The sequence below is a fragment of the Diadema setosum genome, chromosome 1, assembly GCF_964275005.1.
Source record: "Diadema setosum chromosome 1, eeDiaSeto1, whole genome shotgun sequence".
In the NCBI taxonomy this organism is placed as follows: Eukaryota; Metazoa; Echinodermata; class Echinoidea; order Diadematoida; family Diadematidae; genus Diadema; species Diadema setosum.
The window spans coordinates 30,993,310-31,015,048 of NC_092685.1; the positions used below are offsets into that span (position 1 = coordinate 30,993,310).

A 21,739-nucleotide genomic window follows, 5' to 3' on the forward strand; every position below is an offset into this window, starting at 1 on the left:
GATTTTTTTCAATAAATACAATATGTACAATATATAAATTCAGATACACAAATCTTATTCGTCTAAGCATGGCAGCTCCTGTAGTGCGGAATATTGTTCGACTTTGCAGGTTTCATAGGTCCACTTCGGCCAAGGTTTGGTTGGTAAGCCATATTTAGTAACTGAATTACCGTATGTTTTGTGTTTTTTCGAATGTAGCCGTAGTTACGGCTGTAGAACAATTTGAGACCTAACCAAGTTAATAACTTGTATTTGCATGTCTAACTTCAGTCCCATATTATTGCCCTTCATGTTAGCTGAACTGTGAACATATGCAACTGCGACCATTCGATGTCGAATGTGTGTTTACTCAAGGCCAAGTAGATATCTAAACGGTGTTGGATGTGAAGGAAGGTTGCAATGCACTTTAAATGAAGAATGATCGATATTTACAATTCTTTGGAGAATAGACATCAGTCACACGTCACTCGACTCTCGTCTCTACTAGCTCATAGAATCATAGTTTCCTTTGAGTGGCGGTGGCAAGCAAAGCAAGCTTTGTGCCTTTACATCAATGTAATTTACATGTCATAGGTTAAGTTTTAGGGTTAAATTTTAGGCTTGATTTTATATGGGTTAGGCCTAAGTGATAAGTTAGCCCGACCAGACGCTGTGCGGAGCACCAACTGGGCTGTGTGTAGTTAGGGTGAAGTTAGGGTTGGATTTATGGTTAAATTAATCGAGGGACATTAGGAAGTCTTTTTGGGAATAGATATCTAATACTATCTAGATAGGGAGAAAGAAAAGAAAGAACAAAGGGAAAAAAACGGAGAAAGGCAGGACAAAAGATGCTATCGTATGGAAGTTAGCCCCGCTGCTGTAACTGCTGTATCAATCTTGAGTAAATGCCATTTGGTGGGACCGCATTCACGAGTATTACACTGTGGAAGAAAGCTCCACCGCACCACCGTGCTTACTGTAAAAAAAGCATGAAATTTTTTGCGAATTGCAGCCTACAGCCTTTTTCACGACATAAAATCTTTGCAAAGTGCCTCTGGCATTCAATGAATACATATATATATATATAGTGTAGACAAGAGCCTTCACATGGATTTTAATTTGCGAATTTTGGCTCTCGCAAAATTCTCAAAATTAAAATGAACGTGAATATTCCTTGTTTACAGTATAGTATGTACTGCTGAACTCCACATGGCTATGGTGGAGCTGAAATCACAAGTATCAACAGGCAAGCCATCGTAGTATTTACTAGTATGCACACAGAGTGGTTACTTCTGCAGATTACCTCTGCGAACATTGCCAAGGAAGGAGGTTATGTTTTCATCAGTGTTTCTTTGTTTGTTTGTCTGTGTGCAAAATAAATTTAAAAGTTATGAATGAATTTCAGTGATTTCTGCTGATTACCTCTGCGAACATTGCCAAGGAAAGAGGTTATGTTTTCATCAGTGTTTCTTTGTTTGTTTGTCTGTGTGCAAAATAAATTTAAAAGTTATGAATGGATTTCAGTAAAACTTGCAGGAAAATTAATAAGGGCACAAGGAACAGATGGATAGATTTTGGTAAAAGTTAGTGATCTGGGAAATTTGTTTGAATTTTTGAAGGATTTATTTTGGCAGATAAGGTCAATGAACTTGGGAGTTTAAGCTGCGTGTATTTGAGGTTTGCATACGCGCATCGAAACACCTACTCTGCTCTGGCTAGGTGCCGAGAGAGCAGCTGGAAGCTGATGACATAAACAAAAACCTTCTATATTTGGAAAATGGGCGATTCTCAGCCAGCATGTGTGTATGGATGGAAATGAGCTGCTTAGCAGAGGTCTGGAGATTAATTTTCTAGTTACCTCTGCAAAGAAAGGTTATGTTTTTGCCACATTTGTTTATTTGTTTGTCAGTGTGCAAAATAACTCAAAAAGTTGTGAACGGATTTGGATGAAACTTACAGGAAAGTTGATAATGACACTAGTCTGGAACAGGTTATTAAATTTTGGTAGTGATCCAGAAATTTTGATGATTTTTTTTTTAAAGGATTTTTTTGTGTCTTTTGGCAGATAGGGTCAGTGAACTTGGGAGTTTAAGCTGCACATATTTGAGGTTTGCGTACGCACACTAAGCTGCTCAAGAGAGGTGCCATGCAGCTGATAGCAGATGCCTGACATAAACAAAAGGCTTTTTATCATTTGGATATTGGGCAATCAACATGCCTGTATCAGTGTTTGAATGGAAATCAATAGTCTCTATGGCAGAACAAGATCAGTGTTGGAAATAAGCTGCTTGGCGGAGGTCTGCACTCGTAGACTGCTTTTCTAATTTATGCATGCCATTACTAGCCTAGTCCTCTAAAGACTTCCTTTAGAGTCTAGATGAGTCTAGTCATGCCCAGTCTGTATAGGAGGGGATTCAGTAAAACCAGACGTAGTCTACACAGAACATATCCCCGATGGTAAAATTCAAACTGATTTTTCAGTCAAGCCTATGTGACACTACTCCGCACTCGTTCTTTTGTATCCATGTAAATATCTTAAATTCTATAAAAACCAAATTGCACCAAAATCACAGAAAAAATACACTAGATCTCGATGTAATTTAATTTATATAAACTATTTCCAAACACTCATGTAAATTTGAACCAAATGGATGAGGCCTTCATATTTGTTAATATGATTGTTGCCTTAAAAAAAAAAAAAAAAAAAAAAATTGACTTGGATGATTCAAATGATGGTTTGGATTGGTCAGTTGAGCATGCATCATTTTCTGTGTCATATTTCAGCTGGAATATAGACATTTATACGAGAATACAATAATTGCCAAGGCATTTTAAAATGTTAACTGGCATGTGTTAATCATTACTGTCATATATTCAGACCATTGACAACCTTTTTCTTGTGATTCATTCAATTTCAGTTCAACAACAATGCTCAGCAGCTGCTGAATGCCACAGCAAGAGTGCATCATTCAAGGTTAGCAATTTATGTTACTCTGTCTGTGTGTGTTTTTGAGTGTTTCAATTTAATTTCATTTAATGTGTGGCTTTTAATGAAGTGAAGTAAAGGATATCCAAAGGCATGAAGTCATGCATACATTGTCAGGGTTTGTTTTCACGAAGATGAAGAGTTCTGAGTGCTTAGCAAGCAAGCCATTAATATGCTATATTCATGTGCATCCATCAATAATCATGGCTATTAGATACTGTAATTCCATTATTGAATGCCAAAGTTAGACCATAATGACAATGTAGAGGAACTGAAACAAATGAGAATACTATTATGGAACGTTCAATATATATCACCCCCCCCCCCCCAAAAAAAAAAAAAAAAAAAAAAAAATGATTATGAGGTCATAACAGCATTGCCCCTGAACTCCAGGATTGCTATCTTTCAAGTATATTTACTGTATGAATAAAATTATTTTGCAGTTAACAATGATGTATCTGAAATCAATTGATCAGTGTATTTGTGAAAACAAGAGGGCTACAGCAATCCAAACTCATAGTAAACTGCCACAAAAATCTTAATATATTCTGCATTTATGTGCTTACATGTTGTGAGACAAGCTTTAGCATCTTATTCCATATGTAAACTTCCTGTGCATAATTTTATTGCCATGCTGGTATATGTTATGGCAGAGTATACATGTAGTTTAATAGTTAAAAAAAAAAAATAATGTCATAGTGATTTCTTGCCCTTACCAGTTTCTTGTCTTTACCAATTTCTTTCAGATCAATATTTTCAGCATGCATACCAAGTAGCTCTCACATGTTCAATGATGCAGGTGAGTAGTGTAGGGGTAGTGGAAAATTTTTCATTGAGTTTTAAACTATGCCATTTGAGAACATTCTTATATATTTAATACAAAGTAAAATTAATCACTGATTTTGCTCATCACAAACATGTTACAAGGAAGATTCATCAATGTAGTTTTAGTATCAATGGAAAGAATCAATGTCAGTTTTGCTTCATGCCAGATTGTCAGAAAAGGAGTAGTTTTACCATCAGTCTACATTGTTAACATGCAAACATTTATGTTTTGATTGTTAATCCTAGGTACATTGTGTGGTACACCATCACTTTTGCGGCACTGTCAGACTACACATGACCTGCCCTTTAGCTCAGCTGCAAATTCAGCGGGAAGTGCAGAAATTCAGGTGAGATTTCTTAGTCATAAGGCTCAAAGCGGCTTCACAAGTGACATACATGTAGGGACCATTGATGACAACTCTGCTTTCACCATCTTCAAAATCTGTGTACTCGTATTGATGTGTGTTTTAATTTTGGTTTGTGTGTGTTTGTGTGTGTATTGCCTTTGATGGTTCTGAATGTTTTCCCCATTTTTCTTGGCTTTTATTTCGCTGTGTTAAAGTTTCTCTACACATTTGCCCCCCCCCCCCCCCAAAAAAAAAAAAAAAATGCTTGGAAACATCAATTCCTCAACCCTATGTCTGTATACTTTGAGACCAATTTGAAATGGTCTGTCGAGGTCATTTCTGCTCTAAATGATTGTGCCAGCTTTTCTGACACACAGTTGTAATTGGACTTGAAGATAATATTCTTTTAAATAATTATGATATCCTTATGATTGTTTCACACAATGACTCATTCAGATATGCAGTTGCTTCTTGGTAACTTGCCGAACAAAGGGATTGTATGTGCTCATCTTTGCAAATTGATATTTATTTGCATGTGTGCATTTTTTAAGGAGGAAAGAGGTGTCTCCTCGATTGCTTTGACATGGCATTTACATAATTCAATATGATACAGAAAACTGAGGAGGAGATGGCTGATGATGCTCTCTACAAGTGGATTGAGCTGAGGTTGAAAGGTCACGATGATGCAGTCCTGGAGAGCTATAGCCGCTATGTCAGCATGGCAGCAGATGAGCTGGATTTAAACATAGAGTCGATGTGAGTGCCTCAGAGCAATTGAGCAATGTCCAATACCACAGTTTACAGCTGTACCATGCAAGTGGTATTTTGCAGAATATCTGGTACATCATAATGAGAAGCATGGGATCTGTTCTGATGATTGATGGTGCACTGCAATGTTGATGGTCAGGATTCTTTTGCCAGAAAGTAGAGGGGGTGGGTTCCACTGTATACATGGTATTTTTTGCTGTAATTTTACTTCTGGGTATTATGCAAGTAGACTGGTTGTCATGAAATGAACAACATGTGATGTTAATGCCTTCTATGACACTAGAGTGTGCTGTATGTCTTCTCCAAGTTGAGAAATCTCTATCTTTTCCTTGAAAAGATATAACATTTATTTCTCATTCCATTGCTTTGGTTCTCAATTGCAAATTAAAAGATTGGCAATATTTTTCCTTACCAGTGCTCATCTTAGCAGAAAGACAATTCTATGTGGTGATACAAAAATTAGTGGAGCACAAATTATTTTGTTTCCTGCTTGTTTTGGCACATTCCAAGCCATTGCCAGATGACCTATAGCTGAGTGATAGATTTTTGAAGAAAACTTTTAGGGCAAATTTACAAGTGTATTCTTTTTCCTCCTCCTCTATGCCTTATTTCATTTTGCATTGTTTGACAGAACCAAGCCATTCAGACACATCAAGAGGTTGACCTTGCTGAAGTCACGCCATGTCTACAAGAAACACAGGGTCCAGTATGAGATGAGGACATACTATCGAGTTATTAAGGCAAGTTGGTGTTGTGTTGGATAAGGACTGGTGCTATTTTTAATGGAGTAATTTCTCTACCTGCAAAATGTTGAGTTTTAGTCTCGGGGACAAGGCCATAGGGAGTATGTGCATCACTTATAAATTGAAACCTTTTTACAGTCGACTCCCATTTTAACGAAGTCCTTGGGAACGTAAGTTTTCTTTCGTTATATCGAAATTTCATTATAACTGAACAAACAAACAACAGAAGATATAGAGCAGATGATGTTGGGACCTGAATTTTTACTTCGTTGTAACCGAAATTTTGTTAGAACTGTGTTCGTTATAACAGGAGTGCACTCTATAAGAAGGTCAGATATAGCAAGATACTTGATGTAACAAAGTGATTTTGCAGGTCCTATTCCTTTTATATTCTTTTGGTTTTATCCCTGATATATATAAAGAAAATTTGGTGGTCCCAAGCAGCTTACTGTAACAAGGTTACCCTGTATCATTCTTTGTGTTTGGCAGTGCCTCCTGATGTAAATGTCTGAATTGATTCATGTCAAAATTAGAAGCCTTGTGGCATAAATTGTTGGATGTTTCAAACAGAAACATGCCCGCTGCAGCTTGAAATGGCCATGTGATGATTGCATGGCAGCATGAAATCAAAGATGGTACTGTCATCTTTGATTTCCTCCAATATATGTTGTTTCATTTTAGTTCAGGAGCTTCAGAAGGCCGGGAAGGGGGGGGGGGGGGTCAAACGTTACTGAAGGACCAGGTTCTCATAATTGACTGTCAAAGGTTAGAGTTCAAATGTCAGGCTCGCCTTTCCCATGTCAAAAGCCATCTGCATCCATAATTAAATGGAGATTAAAATGAGTGCCTGGTGGTCCCAAGCAGCTTACTGTAACAAGGTTACCCTGTATCATTCTTTGTGTTTGGCAGTGCCTCCTGATGTAAATGTCTGAATTGATTCATGTCAAAATTAGAAGCCTTGTGGCATAAATTGTTGGATGTTTCAAACAGAAACATGCCCGCTGCAGCTTGAAATGGCCATGTGATGATTGCATGGCAGCATGAAATCAAAGATGGTACTGTCATCTTTGATTTCCTCCAATATATGTTGTTTCATTTTAGTTCAGGAGCTTCAGAAGGCCGGGAAGGGGGGGGGGGGTCAAACGTTACTGAAGGACCAGGTTCTCATAATTGACTGTCAAAGGTTAGAGTTCAAATGTCAGGCTCGCCTTTCCCATGTCAAAAGCCATCTGCATCCATAATTAAATGGAGATTAAAATGAGTGCCATCAATGCTCCTCCTCTAGCATTTACGAAAGATTTTATCAAATACTTTCAACATACCAATGGCAGTTGTCTTCGCTCTATCTGTCACTCAACATTTTGGATTTTGGCATAGATGCAAGAACTTAATTTATTGACCTCTCAATTTTAGGGAAAATGTTTTTGCTCCCCTTCCCAATATTATCTTAAAGCATGTGTGCTTATGTTCAAATGGTTATTAAAGGTTTTCTTTTCTCTCTCTCTCTCTCTCTCTCGTCATATTTGCGTGAATAGCTCAAACATCTCACAGGATCGACGGCTGATGTCTTTTTGGAATACATTGAGAGAAATCTGCCTGAAGGCGTTGCAATGCAAGTCAAGAAGGTATGTCTTAGAGTGAAAACTGATTCAATCATGTAAGCGTTTCTAGTTTCATCTTATCTCACAGTGCAAGTTGAAAGACATCTGAGCCTGCCTTGGAATGTAAAGAGCTATGATTGATTGTAGTTTTAAATATATCTCATTTTGTTTTTCTTGTTTTGTATTGTGATACACTCAAAACAGACCTTACTGCATTATAGAAGTGTATTGCATTAAGCTTTTAAGAGATGTTATTTTGTGCAGATAATTATTGAATTTGGCAGTGCATTTATCTATTTCAAACAAATGTACAAACATTGTACACTTCACATCACTGCAGGTTATATAATTTGTCTTGAGAAAATGTATACACTTTCATCAATGTCATTATGAGTCTCAATCAAAAGATGGACAGTATTGGAAACAGATGACATCTGGCTTCTTTGTACCTTTTTTATCTGCATCTCCAGTGCTCCATTGAGCAACTGCCAGAGCACTTACGATCTCCTCCAGAACAACTGGAAGATGACCTTGAGATGACCTCATCATCTTCATCATCGGAATCGGAGTCGGATGCAGAAGCTGGTAGCAAGTAGCCATTGCCAGTGACAGGCTTACTCCAGTGAACTTCGCTGTAAACAGTAATCCAGCCTGAACGAGAGCTGTGATCTTATAATGTGATCACATGGTCAGTTTTCAGCGTGAGAGCGTCTACACCACCCGCATGTTTGTTTGCAATGGATATGGGTCGTGACTGGAGATTTCAACATCATTTTGCTCTCAGCACTGATTGGAAATATCACATATTTTGTTTTCTGATTATGTGTTGATCTTCTGGTGACTATTCAGCAATAGAGCATTACTATACATGGAGACTTGGGCATCATCACTGAATTGCAGTGCATATTGATGCACACCAGGAAAAAGTTTGACAAGAAGAGCACATTCCCCTGTTAGGTAGTGTGGTTCTCCAGTGTATGTGGCTCTTATTCATCTCTTAGGTTTGTGTCAATGTATCGTTTGGGTCATTTATCCACAGCATGTCACTGCAGGCCTTCGATAGCATTCATAGAAACTGAATATAAGTATAATTCCTGGATCAGTCACCCAGTGTAGCTTTTGATGGCATCATCAGTATGATATTATGTGAGAAGTACCAAGGGTAATTTTTTTTTTTTTTTTTTTTTTTTTTGGGGGGGGGGGGGGGAGAGGGGACTTTCTATTTTCAGGAGCTGGTGAACATGTACACAACCTTTTTACAAGTTGGCCTTATCATACATTAGAAAGCCTCTATGAGATCAGCAAATACAAATAACATTATTCCTTACTCCACAAGACTATTGACCGGCAAAGGAAACTTGTGAAATACAGGTCACCATTGCATATTGTACATTAGACAGAAAAATCTGTGTGTGCAGAGGAGTCTTTTTTTTAATCATTTTTTTACTTTTATGGCTCTCCTTCGGGGATTCTGTGAAGCCACACAAAGTCTCCGTGGAATATATCCCCAACGACAAGAAACACATTGATTTTTCAGTCAAATTGTACATGTACTTTATTTGAAGCATGTAATTGTTATTGTAAACTCTTTTGCCTACTCAGAACAAATTCAAATATGTCAAGATATGTGTGAAATAAACCAATTGATCAATACCTCCTGTATAATAGAGAAGAGAGTGACACTGTGGATTCTATTGCTGTACAGTGGGCATGTAGTATATTATCTTTATTCAACTCCAGTGCAAATGTCCATAAGCCTTAATTTAAGGAAGCATATACGTATATACATTTTTCTCGCTCTATCTCTCTGGGTGTGTGTGTGGTGTGGTGTGTGTGTGTGTGTGTGTGTGTGTGTGTGTGTGTGTGTGTGTGTGTGTGTATGTGTGTGTGTGTGTGTGTGTGTGTGTGTGTGTGTGTGTGTGTGTGTCTTTGTGTCTTTGTGGCTCACAAATGCACCACAGTGCACCAACTCAGTTGAAGGTCTTTGTTCTTTTTTATGTACACAAATTTTTATAAATTAGTTTATTGTAGAGGGAGACAAATTGAAGAAACTCACACCTGAACCTTCACCCTCTGAATAATATCTGGCTTTCATTTACTTTATTATTTTTCAAACAAAAGGCACAGAATGTATGGTCTTTTTAGATAGCTAAAGAAGTCATCAATTTTTCCTTTACCCAATATACATTTTACAATTTCGATACATGGAATGGAACATTTCCATCGCAGACAAATGGTATCTTCTTGCTGGAATGAATGAGAGCTGTTGATTGTCTTGCATCAGGAATGAAAATGTGAACATCATTTGACAATATTAGAAAGATACAATCATATTAATACCAGTAAAGCCTTTTGGCACTTGAAGGCATTTTTTTTTCCAGAATTTTCTTGGAGGTATGGAGAAGATAATATTCAACAGGGAACTGTTACTTTGGAGGAAAAAAGTACAATTTGTTAACCTCGTAATACTGTACAATGCAAAACAACAACAACAACAAACAAACAATCATCATGATGAGAGTAGCTACATGTACTTCAAGATATCGAAGAATGTTGCCTCCTGGTCAGTTTCTCAACATTTAAATGTGTAAGACATTCTCATTAATCATCTGTTCCCCCACCCCACTCCCCCCAAAAATTAACTCTCTGTAATCCCTCACTGTTTTGTACAATGCTTTTTCTCCGTTTGGGCAAGATGTTCCCTCATTGGGAACATAAAGACAACTATATATGACATTAGAATTTGATAATCAGCAAGACTTCTTGTTCTTTCATTTACCATAAATCATTGACAGATGGCGAAGACACGTGTCCAGATTGTAACATGTTACGGCTAAGAGTTTATGAACTGAACTCAAAGCCGATTTCACCAGATAGAAAGTGATTAGGAATATATGTAATGTTATAAACCAATATGTAGGCCCTATTTGCTACACAGTTCATGTTAGAAAACAGATTTGAGTGATTTAACATCAAACATAAAGTTCATAATGAAAGAACATTTGTTTTTCGTGGGGGTTTTTTCTGCTCGCACGTGTAGCTGGTTCAATTCTAGGACCAGTTATCGTCTAACATTAACTTAGTGTACATTCATCAGATAAGTAAGAAGACTTAATAAGAACATACAATATGCATGTGATGTAGGTCTGTGCATGATCACTATGGAATAATGTTAACCCACGAGGCTGTGCCTCACGGGTTTAAACTAGTTTTCATTGTTACCACATGCACAATATTCCTACCGACACAAGAAAAAATACAATCAAAACGAAAACATATGCATCATCTGTTCTCTAGAACAATGGCCCAATTTGAAATATAAATACATTTTCAATCATATAAATCGTATAAATATACATGTATATGATTTCTGACGAATGAATTCTACGACGATTGCGAATTTACGAGATGCGTGGCTAGCTATGCCATGTATCGGTAATTATTGGACTCATGATTTGAAAAAAAAAAAACATATACAGTTGTATATATATATATATATATATATATATATATATTTGGCAAAACTTTGTCCACCATACCACAAAAACAGATGATGCACAGTGATCGATAGCATGTTTACAGTGGCTATCGTCAGTGATTGAATGTCTGATCAGTAAAAATCACGACTAATGAAATTGCAGAGTTTTCTTGAGCCGTTCTATAACATGACTTATTGTATTACAGATTGCAATATAAGAAAGAGGTGGCATTTTCTTGAAGCAACGACTACTAGTATCTACATTCTCTGAGTCATTTGGTGGACCTACAAGTATTCTAAAGGACAAGTAATGAGAGAACTGATTCGGTATAATGAACTTTATACAACATGTATAACATCAAATTGCGCACAAAAGGTAATTGTAAACTGATGTGGCGATACATGTATAAGCAGAGGAATGCACGAAATTAAGCTTTCAACCAGTCGTATACTCGGATATCCGACAAATTACTCTCGCTCCCGTTCGCTGACGCCATGTACATGTAGGCGCTCATCTCACATACTCCTAACAACGTCCCATCACCATGGGGAGCGAATGGCCTCTTTATTCTGCCGTCGTAGCCTAACGTGTCCAAACTCCCTGTCGTTAGTCGCCTCTTTCTACGCTTGCTTATGGTGGGTATGCTTGCTAACGAATCAGTCTTTCCATTCAGCGAACTTTCCCCTACGCCCGTCATCAAATCGGGGACATGCGTGCTCGGAGAGCATGTCCTCTGCGTCTCGTCAAAATGCGAGCGCATCTGCGCTGATGTGACGATGCCCTCTTCACCGTCTGTTCCAACGATGCGGAAGCTAGGCTGCCCGCCCTGTACTTGCGCCGAACATTCCGCTACGGTCTGTGCGCGCTTTCTCCCCCATCCTAGTTCCCAGAGAATCCTTCCCGGGAAGCTGGACGGGGGTTCAGAGTTGCATTCTCTCCTGTCGCTCTCAGCGTCGTCGTCGTCTTCGAAGTTGGCGAGGACGTCCGGTGGTAGGAGCGACGCGGAATGTCTGTCAACTATGCGAGACCGTTTTTTCCAAAACGACAGCAAGTTGTCGAAAATCATTGTAGAGCATGTCGTCAAGGTAGCACCAAATGTGTCTATTAAGACAGGAGGAGAGAGAGATGAAAAAAAAAATATTATCTTATGCATTGCATCTTGTGTATCAGAAAATGATCCACATATAGATAGTCGATATTTTAATTCAAGAAAATTGTAACACTAAGAAGCATCGTAGATGGTATACTGTTGGTTCCCCGTCCAATTCTGTGCCTGGTTCTGTGCATGCAAAAAAAAAAAAAAAAAAAAAAAGGATAAGTCATTCAATTTTGCACAAAGTGCATGAAAGAGCATAAATCGGCCATGGATTTCGCGGACAGGGCGGATAGACCCACAGATTCTTACTGACTTCATTGATTCAGGTTAATCCGGTCACTATTTTGAAATGTCAAAGAGGCAAATTAAATTGATGGTTTCGAGTTTGTGCAACATACATAGATTATACTCTAAGACGTGTGGCATATGGAAAAATCGAATAATCGTCGGGAAAAAAAGTAACAAAAAGTAAAGAAAAAACTGGAAATTTACGATAGTATCCAGTTTTGAAGCAAATTGCAGACAAATCAACAAACGCTAAACATGCACTTTGGGGTGGGGGAGCATGACCTTTCACCTTTTTATTTCTTTAACTGCCCAATCAAAGATATTAAACAATAACGAATCATATTTCATTAAATTACAAATACAGTTTAGCCAGTCCCAGTTATTACAATTCCCGTCCTCACGAAAAAGATTTGTGCATCATAAGGCGAGGAGACTACCATTCTCATTTACTTTCTATTTCGAAAACCTATACCGAAACTCGCCGAACACGTCTGATACCTGTGACGTCACTGAATGGAACCAGCAAGCACGAGCAGACTACGTCCTATAGACAATGCACAGGTTCAAAGGTGTAACTGTTTTCTTTGGTGAGCGTTTTATTGGTATTTAGCCGGGAAAAAATGACATACCGATGCAAAGTGACACTTTCTCCGTGTTAATTGAATAATCTGCTTTAAAATCGTCAAAAGGACGGACAATCTTTCAAATAGAAGGTAAAATTCCATGCACTTGCCCGCCCCGAACACGGCAAAAGTCATTGTCGGCATTCAAAACTTGGTCTTACTACTGTTTAAGTTATGCAATAAGCCTAATTACTGAAGCCCCGGGTGGTGGTTTGCTGTTCATTCACATTCAGTATTGTTAGACGGACTCGAAAATACGATGGCACTTACGCCTTTCCAGTGATGGTTTCTAAGCTGGGCACTGGTATAGTAGTATTCTGTAGTATTCTCTTTGCTCTTGTTGCATTCCCCGTTGTGGAATGAGCAAAAGTCTTACATTTTGTCCTTTCCAGGATTCAGCATAGCATAACTACAGCATATAAATTTGTGCCAAATGGTAACTTTTTTCTAAATGCTCACTTTAATTTGACTCTTTGCTGTACGCGGTGGGCTTCCCTATACCTTACCCCCAGCACGTTTCACCATCAAATTCTACGATTTGTCTCCCCCCCCCCCCCCCCCCTTCCCACTCTCTGGCAATCTCTCAACTAGGATTATTAGCCCAACCATGCAACAATCGAAATGCATTGAAGCGTGCAACCTTTGGTCACTGTAGTGGGCTAGCTTGACCGCCTCCCATTTCCAAAGTGAAGTACATTCAGTGTCCGAAGATATTGAAAAAAAAAAGCGTCAAGGGAGACGGACAATAGACCTGGACGATGATTAGGCTTTCAAATATCTCTAGCGACAGGTCAAACCTTGGTGGTATATGGTGTATTGTGATGAAAGATATATTTTGAACGGGTTGTACGCTTATTACACTAGGCGGCTAAAATATTTTCTTGCGGCTAAACGAACATTCTCGTCCTTGATATTATATCTTCCTAGTATACTCTTACATTGCGGATCGACCTCAACATGATAATTACGCAGAAGTGGAAAATTGCAACTTTCTGTTTATAAGGTTGGTGAATATCAATTGACAAAGAGTAAAGTGTGCTGAGGTTCGAAGAACATTGTAAAGATCGTGGTATCTCTTACAAAATGTTTCTGTCGGAAATACACAGCAAGACCATGAAGCTATGATTTCATTCCAGTCGAGATGTTAGGCTTGGGCGTCGGCACTCGGATGTCGCATTTAGAATGGTGCTGCGTTAGGTGGAAATGCAGCTCCTGACAAACGTTTCCTCTGAAAATGAAAAACAGCGTGGATGTGCTTGGTGTGCGATGTTTATTCTGCATTAGATGAATAAGTATACATCCGTCTGCATTGTTGCATTCGTTCAAAAACAATCTAAATCATCTAATTTCCATCAATCGACTTTCAAGTGAACGTCGATGCCAAAAGAAATGTCCAAAGAACTAAAAACATCAAGACATATCGACACACACACACAAAAAACGAATCTGCATTCGCTGTGAAGCTCTTCTATACACGATCTTCAACTACTTATATTGCTTGTAATTCTAAGGAGGAAATATTGTGATTTCTTGCAATTATTGTTATTACAACATGAAATGTAATGTAATGTCTCATTAGGATGGCAAGGACACATGGTCGACAAGACAAAGACATTCGTGTAGTCACTGTTCTAATTTAATTGGCTATCCTTGTAGCCCGGCATTACTAATTTTGTACAAGTCATTAACGAGTTGCCATAGCGTTTCGACGGCCGAATGGCCCTGATTCACCCAAGTGTAAAAGAGCGTTACGTAATCACCATTTAAGATTCTTTTCAGGGTGTAGTAGTCCAGGAACTGACGTATATAGTTGAACCAAGGAGGTTCTAGAGCTGGAGTTCTAACTGGCCATAATAAACAGTTAGTTGTATGGATGCACAAAAGAATTCCACAGGTGCATTTGTACCTTCGACGTTTGATGTTTGAAGCCGCCATCATTCTGGGCAATCAGAAGGATTTTGAACTCTAACATTTTATCGGGTATATTTTGCTTGTTTATTCATTAAATGACAGGAAATTTCTCATTATGATAAAACATTTAAAACAAATGTCAAACTCGTCCAGAAATACCTGCAAAAGTGTAAATCGGAGCTGTATGTTGTAAAAGTATTTGAAAGTATACCCTCTCTTAATGCCGATTTTAACACTTTTCCGCTAAATTCCGACAAATATAAAAACTGATGTGGAATAATCTTCGAGGATAGTCCGTTATAAATCAATATGTCAGATTTGTGCCCGGACATGCCCATGTCCAGTAAACTTGATTTTCATTTCATCGATTTCTATGTGATTTCTATCCGCGCATCCCCTGCCTATATCTTTTTGTATTGCTCATATTCCATGAGTATAGAGGGATGGCGAAAGGTTATTACCGTCATAAAGACATATCTTTTCTAGAGGTAACTGGTCGTTATGCAATGACACATGAATCAATTGTCTTCCTATCTGTGCGGCAGCTCCAGTTTGGTACATTGATACTTCAAATATTTTTGAGTGGCGGCTTCGAACATGGTTTCAAAGGGAATAAGAGTTGTGACTCCATTCTCTTGAACCTCCTTGGTTGAACACATGGCGCTTGTAATTATAGTACATGCCTGTGTTAACAGATACCATGAACTTCTCAATATAATATGATCAACCTGGGGGGGGGGGGGGAGAAATCTCAAATAAGAACACTCACCCTGACACCGTTTTTCTGAGCTTACCGTTGAGATATCGCCAGTGGTTAGAATCTTCGAGCTCACCAAAGCGAAGTGATCTTTCTGGGACTGCCAGTGAGGCCGAAATTATACACAAGTTCGAAAGTTCGTTTCAGACGCGGAACTAATCAGAGTTCAGTGACAACCGCGAGCCGCCTCTTCTAAGTTATGCTGCCGACACTTTACAACGCCGTGTATCTGTTTGAAGAGTAAGTTCTACAGGGGTAGGATGTGGAGGCGCAGAACGGTGTTTCGTGTGCCTCCAGTGAAGCGAGGAGGGCAATTTACTGCACCCACTACGTAACTTCTTTATGACCACGTAAAGCTGTGCAACAGGGCTGATAGTTTAAATGAGGAGATAAACAACTGGGCTCACAATGTCAACACAGTCTGTCCTCGCACCTCGGATTTAGTTTACCTGTGTTAATCATTGATTCGTCAAAGTAACAGAACAAAACATTTGTGTTTCAGATTTTTCACGATAGAAGGATTAATGCCACTGTTTCTTCTTTTTGTATGTGTGCACGTCTTCTTCTTTTTTTTTCTTTTTTTTGTACTGTACTCTATTCACAACGCCAAAGGCAAATTTTAATCTGTTTCAAGTTTCACACCAATTCGAAATAGTTACACCCGAGCTGAAACAGGTGGAAGTGAAACTTTTCAAGTGCATTTTAATTGATACACGCATCTTTGGACACAAATCATAAGACACATAGGCCTAAGTTTCATACGGATACGGCTGTCACTATCTGTTCAGGGATGTGCCACCTCCTATAAACTCATCTCACAAAGATGGCGCAACAATAGCCGTGCCCATTTCTGGTTTGTCAAAATATGAATTTAGAATCATCTGCTGGTCAGCTCTTTCCACTGGTTTAGTTTGTTTGTTTTTATTTTTCTGTTAATGAATTATCGTCGGAAAATGTAATTCCAATGATCCTGGGCCTATTGTGTTATCGTCAGCTCATCAGGGGAGTTACATATAAGTAATTTTTACACATTCAGTGTTGAATATTGACAAATTGTTGGTATGAGCATGTTACACTGTATTCGCAACAATTTTAACAAATGAGACAAAATGACAAAATGATCACTGCAGTAGAAACCATGAGCATCAGACGCAGTTAATTGAGCCAGGGCTTCTTATACACATTGTTTCCGAGCGCTAGCTTGCGGGCATAGGATAATTGATTATTGTTAGAACGACATGATAATCATTATAATAACAAAATATAGGTTTATGATTTCAGATTCATGGTGCAGTATAATGTTCCCGCCATGTGAAGATCTTGAAGACAGTCATTATTAGACATGCGTACTGTTTTATAAATATTCGAAGATGATTTAATGACACACACACACACACACACACACACACACACACACCCACACTCACACATACAGACACACATAAAAATACCCCACGAAGACGATCAAGTAAATATAAATGAGGTTTTAATACACAAAATCTCTAGATATAATTATTGTTTTCATCACTATAATCTGCTCAGAAAAAAAGAAAGAAAGATAGGAACAGTCAGGTGATTGCAAGAATGCTTGATGGATAATAATTTCATTAATGTATTCATTGAATATCCACGATTTCACGGGTGTTCTATACGATACTTGTAGATAGCGGGCTATCTATTTGACGCAGACGCGCAGTGTATATGACAAGGGGTATGATACAAGCTGCATCAACTGTGACCCATATACAGTAACACACACAGACAATAATTGAACAATATTGCGACTAATTTTCTCAGACATTCTTGAAATCCATCCAGCTGCCTATACAAATCAGCTTTCCATGTTAAGAAATGTGGCGTTCCATACATAAGTTGTGAATGTCGACTGCTAATAAACTGTGTTCGTTCTCTTTGAAGATTAACATTCTTAGTTAATTTCTTTGTCGTTGTTATCTATGGCCAAAGCTCTTCTAACGAAGGGCAGCAGGGAAGTCAAATTCAAAGAAACCTTGGACTCAAGTCTAGTTTCATCCTATTTTTTTTTTTTTTTTGTAGTTGACTACAAAGAATGTGATACCCCTTAATATGGATATAGCATACTTCTGGATGCAGTCACATGTTTAATCTATATGCAACTGTTCAGTCACAGCCAGAACATGTCCCACATCATGTTTCTTATTCATATCATCCATGCTGTCACAATTATCTATGCTTCAGTGATCTCATGTTTACCATTTTCTATGCATGGAATGCTCATTTATGAGCACTGACACAAAGTACGTCCGTTACCATGGAAACATTCCCAGTTGATATGACGTCATGAATAGCAAATCTTAACTTACACTTGTTCTTTAGTCACAACGTCACTTATCTGTCGCAATACAGATAAATGCCTTTAGAATGAGTTTACTTCATGTATACAGACACGCTAGAAAATGCGACATAGGCCTAATTATGTCAAGCATCAGAGAAAAAGGAAAGGGAAATGTGACTTGCTTTATTCCCCATTTGAATAGTTCCATTACCAAAACAAACAAACAAATAATCAAACAAACAAAACAAAACAGAAAAGGAGGGGGATCTGAGAAGACTTTATCGGGACATTCAGATCTAACCCAGATCATTTGCCCCGATTAGTCTAGTTGAGATCTACGGCGATTGAATAAAGTTTATACATGGGTTTTCCTAAAATAGCAACAAAAAATGATAATAATAAAAAATCGTGGGGTAAACTTTGTCCCGTGGCCGTCATATCTTTATACACAAGATTCATTTGCACAGATATACCTACCATGACGGTCTCAAGCACGCAGAGGCAATTTCCACACTTGGCTACCTATAGCAGATATGACTTCTGTGGGAAAAATGAAAATAATGTCGCATTGACGCCACTGATCTCTATGTAACTTTTTAGATCTGTGATTGACGCACACAACTCGCACACACGTACACACTCTCACATACAAACACACGCACACCCGCAAACTCAAAAGTGTTGATAAACCCAATTTTCCATACACAAAATGGCGGAAGGAAGACTCCTCATCAGGTCTATGCGTTCAAAGTAAACGGCACCAACGCTGGCAACATTATTTTTCAGCTCAAAATCACGCGGTCCCGCTTCATGAAGGCGCTCGCGATAACCGTCTGTTGCGAAAATGGCAGTTACTATGGTATCAGAGAGGAAAGTGGCAATTAGCTTTGAGTATTTCATTTGTTCCTTTTTTGTGCGCCAACTGCTTTAAAAAATGACAGCAACTACCACTAACTGCAAGCATCTTTATGAAGATGGGACCCTCTATACCCCTTATTGTATAATACAGCGTATATCGAAAACATGATAATACGAAAAAAAAATCTGATAAGCATGATAAGAGGAACCTGGGTAAAAAAACCAACCAAGAGTCACATTTTTGTCTTTTTCATGGTCCTGACTATCATTTTCAGTTATGATTATAATAAGTTTCTTCAAAAACGGGTTTATGAGTGGCGTTTCATTTTCAGAGACCGGGCATATGGGTGAAATGCTATTCACATTACGTGTGGCAGTTCATGGAATATTCAATAAGGCGAGAAAAAGAGGGCTAAAGGGGGTTTCGTTCTTTATAAACGTCATAAGGACAATGGCAAAGTGGGAACTGCAATTGTGTCACATCTTCTATGGTCATGAACCTTAGCTACAAATTATATTATGAAAACGTACTGAGTAAAATTGCTTGGTGAAAAGAAAACATAATATGACGCGACAATGCTCTATTACTAAGATGGAATATTTTCTCGGGCAATAAATAGTCACTATAATTCATACATTCATAGCCGCATCCATTACCCTTCTGTAAGTCTGTTGGTACATAGCACTTTGATTATCTCAAACAAAAAGTGAACCATAAACGCAGCCAAACGCCACCAAACTAAACGAAACAAGACCAGAGTTACGACAAAAGATATTTTTATATTTGGCGCCAATGGAACTTCGTAACAACGTCGAAGACAAACGAGTCTTTACCCGGCTCTGACTTGCTAATAAAGCAGTTTGGCGAGAATAACAGAAAATACAAGACGGGAGAGGTGAAAAGGAAAGAGTGAGAAACAAATACGAGAAGATGAAGAAAGATAATATATCAAGATAAGAAACAGGAGAGAGATGAAGAGGACTCTTTGTGTGGAGGGCAAGAGTGGAAATTTATTTATGCGCTTTTGTTACTTTACATACCCTGCAACTCCTGTCGTATGGATTAATCTTCGAAGATCTCCTCGCTCTTTTATTTTTGTCCTGCTTTAATTTGCTTTTTGTCTGAACAGAGGTGTGTTTATACGGCAGAGAAAGCAATCTTCACATAGATGAACTCTCTCTAATAGTAAATACACCTAGATGTTAGACTTGGCATAACATAAGTTGGAACATACGGCGGGAAAAAAAAAAAGTGAATCGTAAGAGTTTGTCGACTTGAGAGATTTCATTAAAATAATAAATAAATAAAACGATTTTTCTCAATTTCCTACCACTCAACAACAAAAGCGATGGCTCACGAACAGCCAGACCTCAGTAATACTGACATCCACACTACCATGTATAGAGACAAACAACTTAAAGAAGGATTTTGTCCATGCTGGTCGAGCTATTACACTATAACCGTTTCGTGTGGTTAACGCCAAGTACACAATAATAATAGGCCTAATACTCTATAAGCTGTATATTTTTTCTTGCTTGCTGTCCTCAGAAATAAATAGACATCGTTACACACTAAATGTCTTACAACCATTAGTTTGCAGTGCTGAGGGAGGCCGCAGCATAAGGGGTCGAGATCTCCACGAGGCCTAAAGGAAGAAGTTCATACGCGAATAATTGGGGAAAATCATAGGGTTGCTTAAGCGCGTTTCTGTCGAAGAGGTGAAGTGCACATTCTGCTTGACAACGCTCTGTAACAGCACCTCGGTTGGCGTAGAAGTGATAATAAAAATATCCCGAGGACCTTTGATGAAACTACATCTGATCCGAAATATTATAAACTCTAGGAGAAGACATTAACACTCCTGCTAAATTATCAAACTTTGCCTGCAAAACAATCTTCGTATTCACCTATACACTCCAAGACGAATACTATCTACTGCAGATAAGGGACCACTTTACGCGAAGCGTGTCACGGTTTTGTGTACTAGTTTCCTAAAAGTAATGTGCCCTTTTAAACTCCAAATACGTAAAACATCACAGATAATACGCTCATAGCAATACAAAGTCACTTTGAGGGCTTGTGTAATGTCATGAATGATTTTCTCATACATGTATACAGTCAACACAGTCATGCTGTATTTGCTATGCAGGGCCCTACTGTTTGAGTCTCTCAACCCCTCAAATAAACCTTTCCGAAAGAAACTCTAAAATATAAATACACTTGACACAGATCACTTTGCACAGGTTCTCGTTGGGAATTTGGTTAAGCGCAAAGCTTTTTTGCAAGCCCACTAGAGCGAGGAAATAGCGACTCATACAAAACATACCATCGCATTTGTGTAGCAGTAAACATGGAAGTCAGATTTAAGGCAATGGTTTGATAGGCTAGTGCTAAATCCCCCTTATGCTGCTATAGAAGAGAAAGTCTAGGAACACTTATTACATTTTAAACCTTGACCCACTGCAGCGGTCTATTTACGAATCTGACCAGTGTTGGGAGTTCCGACAGATCTGTTTTGAATTCCGGCTTCATGTTGAGAGTGGACGAGACCCTAACGACATACGACAAAGTGAAGAAAAACGCAATAGCAACAGCAGACAACAGGCACGCTGATGGCAGTGCTGTGTACCACCAGAGAGGTAGTAGGGCATCCCCATACAGTGAAAAGCTACGGAAAATGGCAGCTACGAGATGTCGGACAATGACCGAACACGCCGAAAGTACGAAGTATGATGGCTGTAGATAGTCGGCAGAACAAGGGCTTTGATCAAAATTTTACTGTGGAACTCGATCGAACTATCACTGTAAAGTTCATTGCTGAAATAGAAATACAGTGCACCCCCGTTTAGATGAACACGGCTATAACAAAATTCCGGTTACAACGAAGTAAAAATTCAGATCGCAACGCAATCCACCCTATGTATTTTTCTTTGTTTATTTGTTCGGTTATAACGAAGTTTCGAAATAACGAAAGAAACCTGCCCGTCCCGAGGACTTCGTTATAACGGGAGTCTACTGTAGCTGATTCAAGCACATGTTGCCAGATTTCTATACTCATGGGTCACAAACCAAACCCACTGAAGTATTGACTCTTAACAACCTGGGTAGCGGACAAGACGCAAAGGATGACATAGATAGTTCACTCTGCCCATAACACTTTTTA

The 21,739-nt window shown here is 38.5% G+C and overlaps 1 protein-coding gene across 1 annotated transcript; it reads left to right on the forward strand.

The window, feature by feature from the left end:
- The first annotated feature begins 68 nt into the window (after positions 1–68).
- On the forward strand, positions 69–8,430 carry LOC140229686 (small ribosomal subunit protein uS10m-like). Its single transcript, XM_072309932.1, has 8 exons — positions 69–143; positions 2,898–2,953; positions 3,712–3,764; positions 4,037–4,137; positions 4,751–4,893; positions 5,537–5,645; positions 7,184–7,273; positions 7,720–8,430. The coding sequence occupies exons 1-8, from the start codon at positions 69–71 to the stop codon at positions 7,843–7,845; spliced, it is 753 nt and encodes a 250-aa protein (XP_072166033.1). The 3' UTR covers positions 7,846–8,430.
- Positions 8,431–21,739: the final 13,309 nt, after the last annotated feature.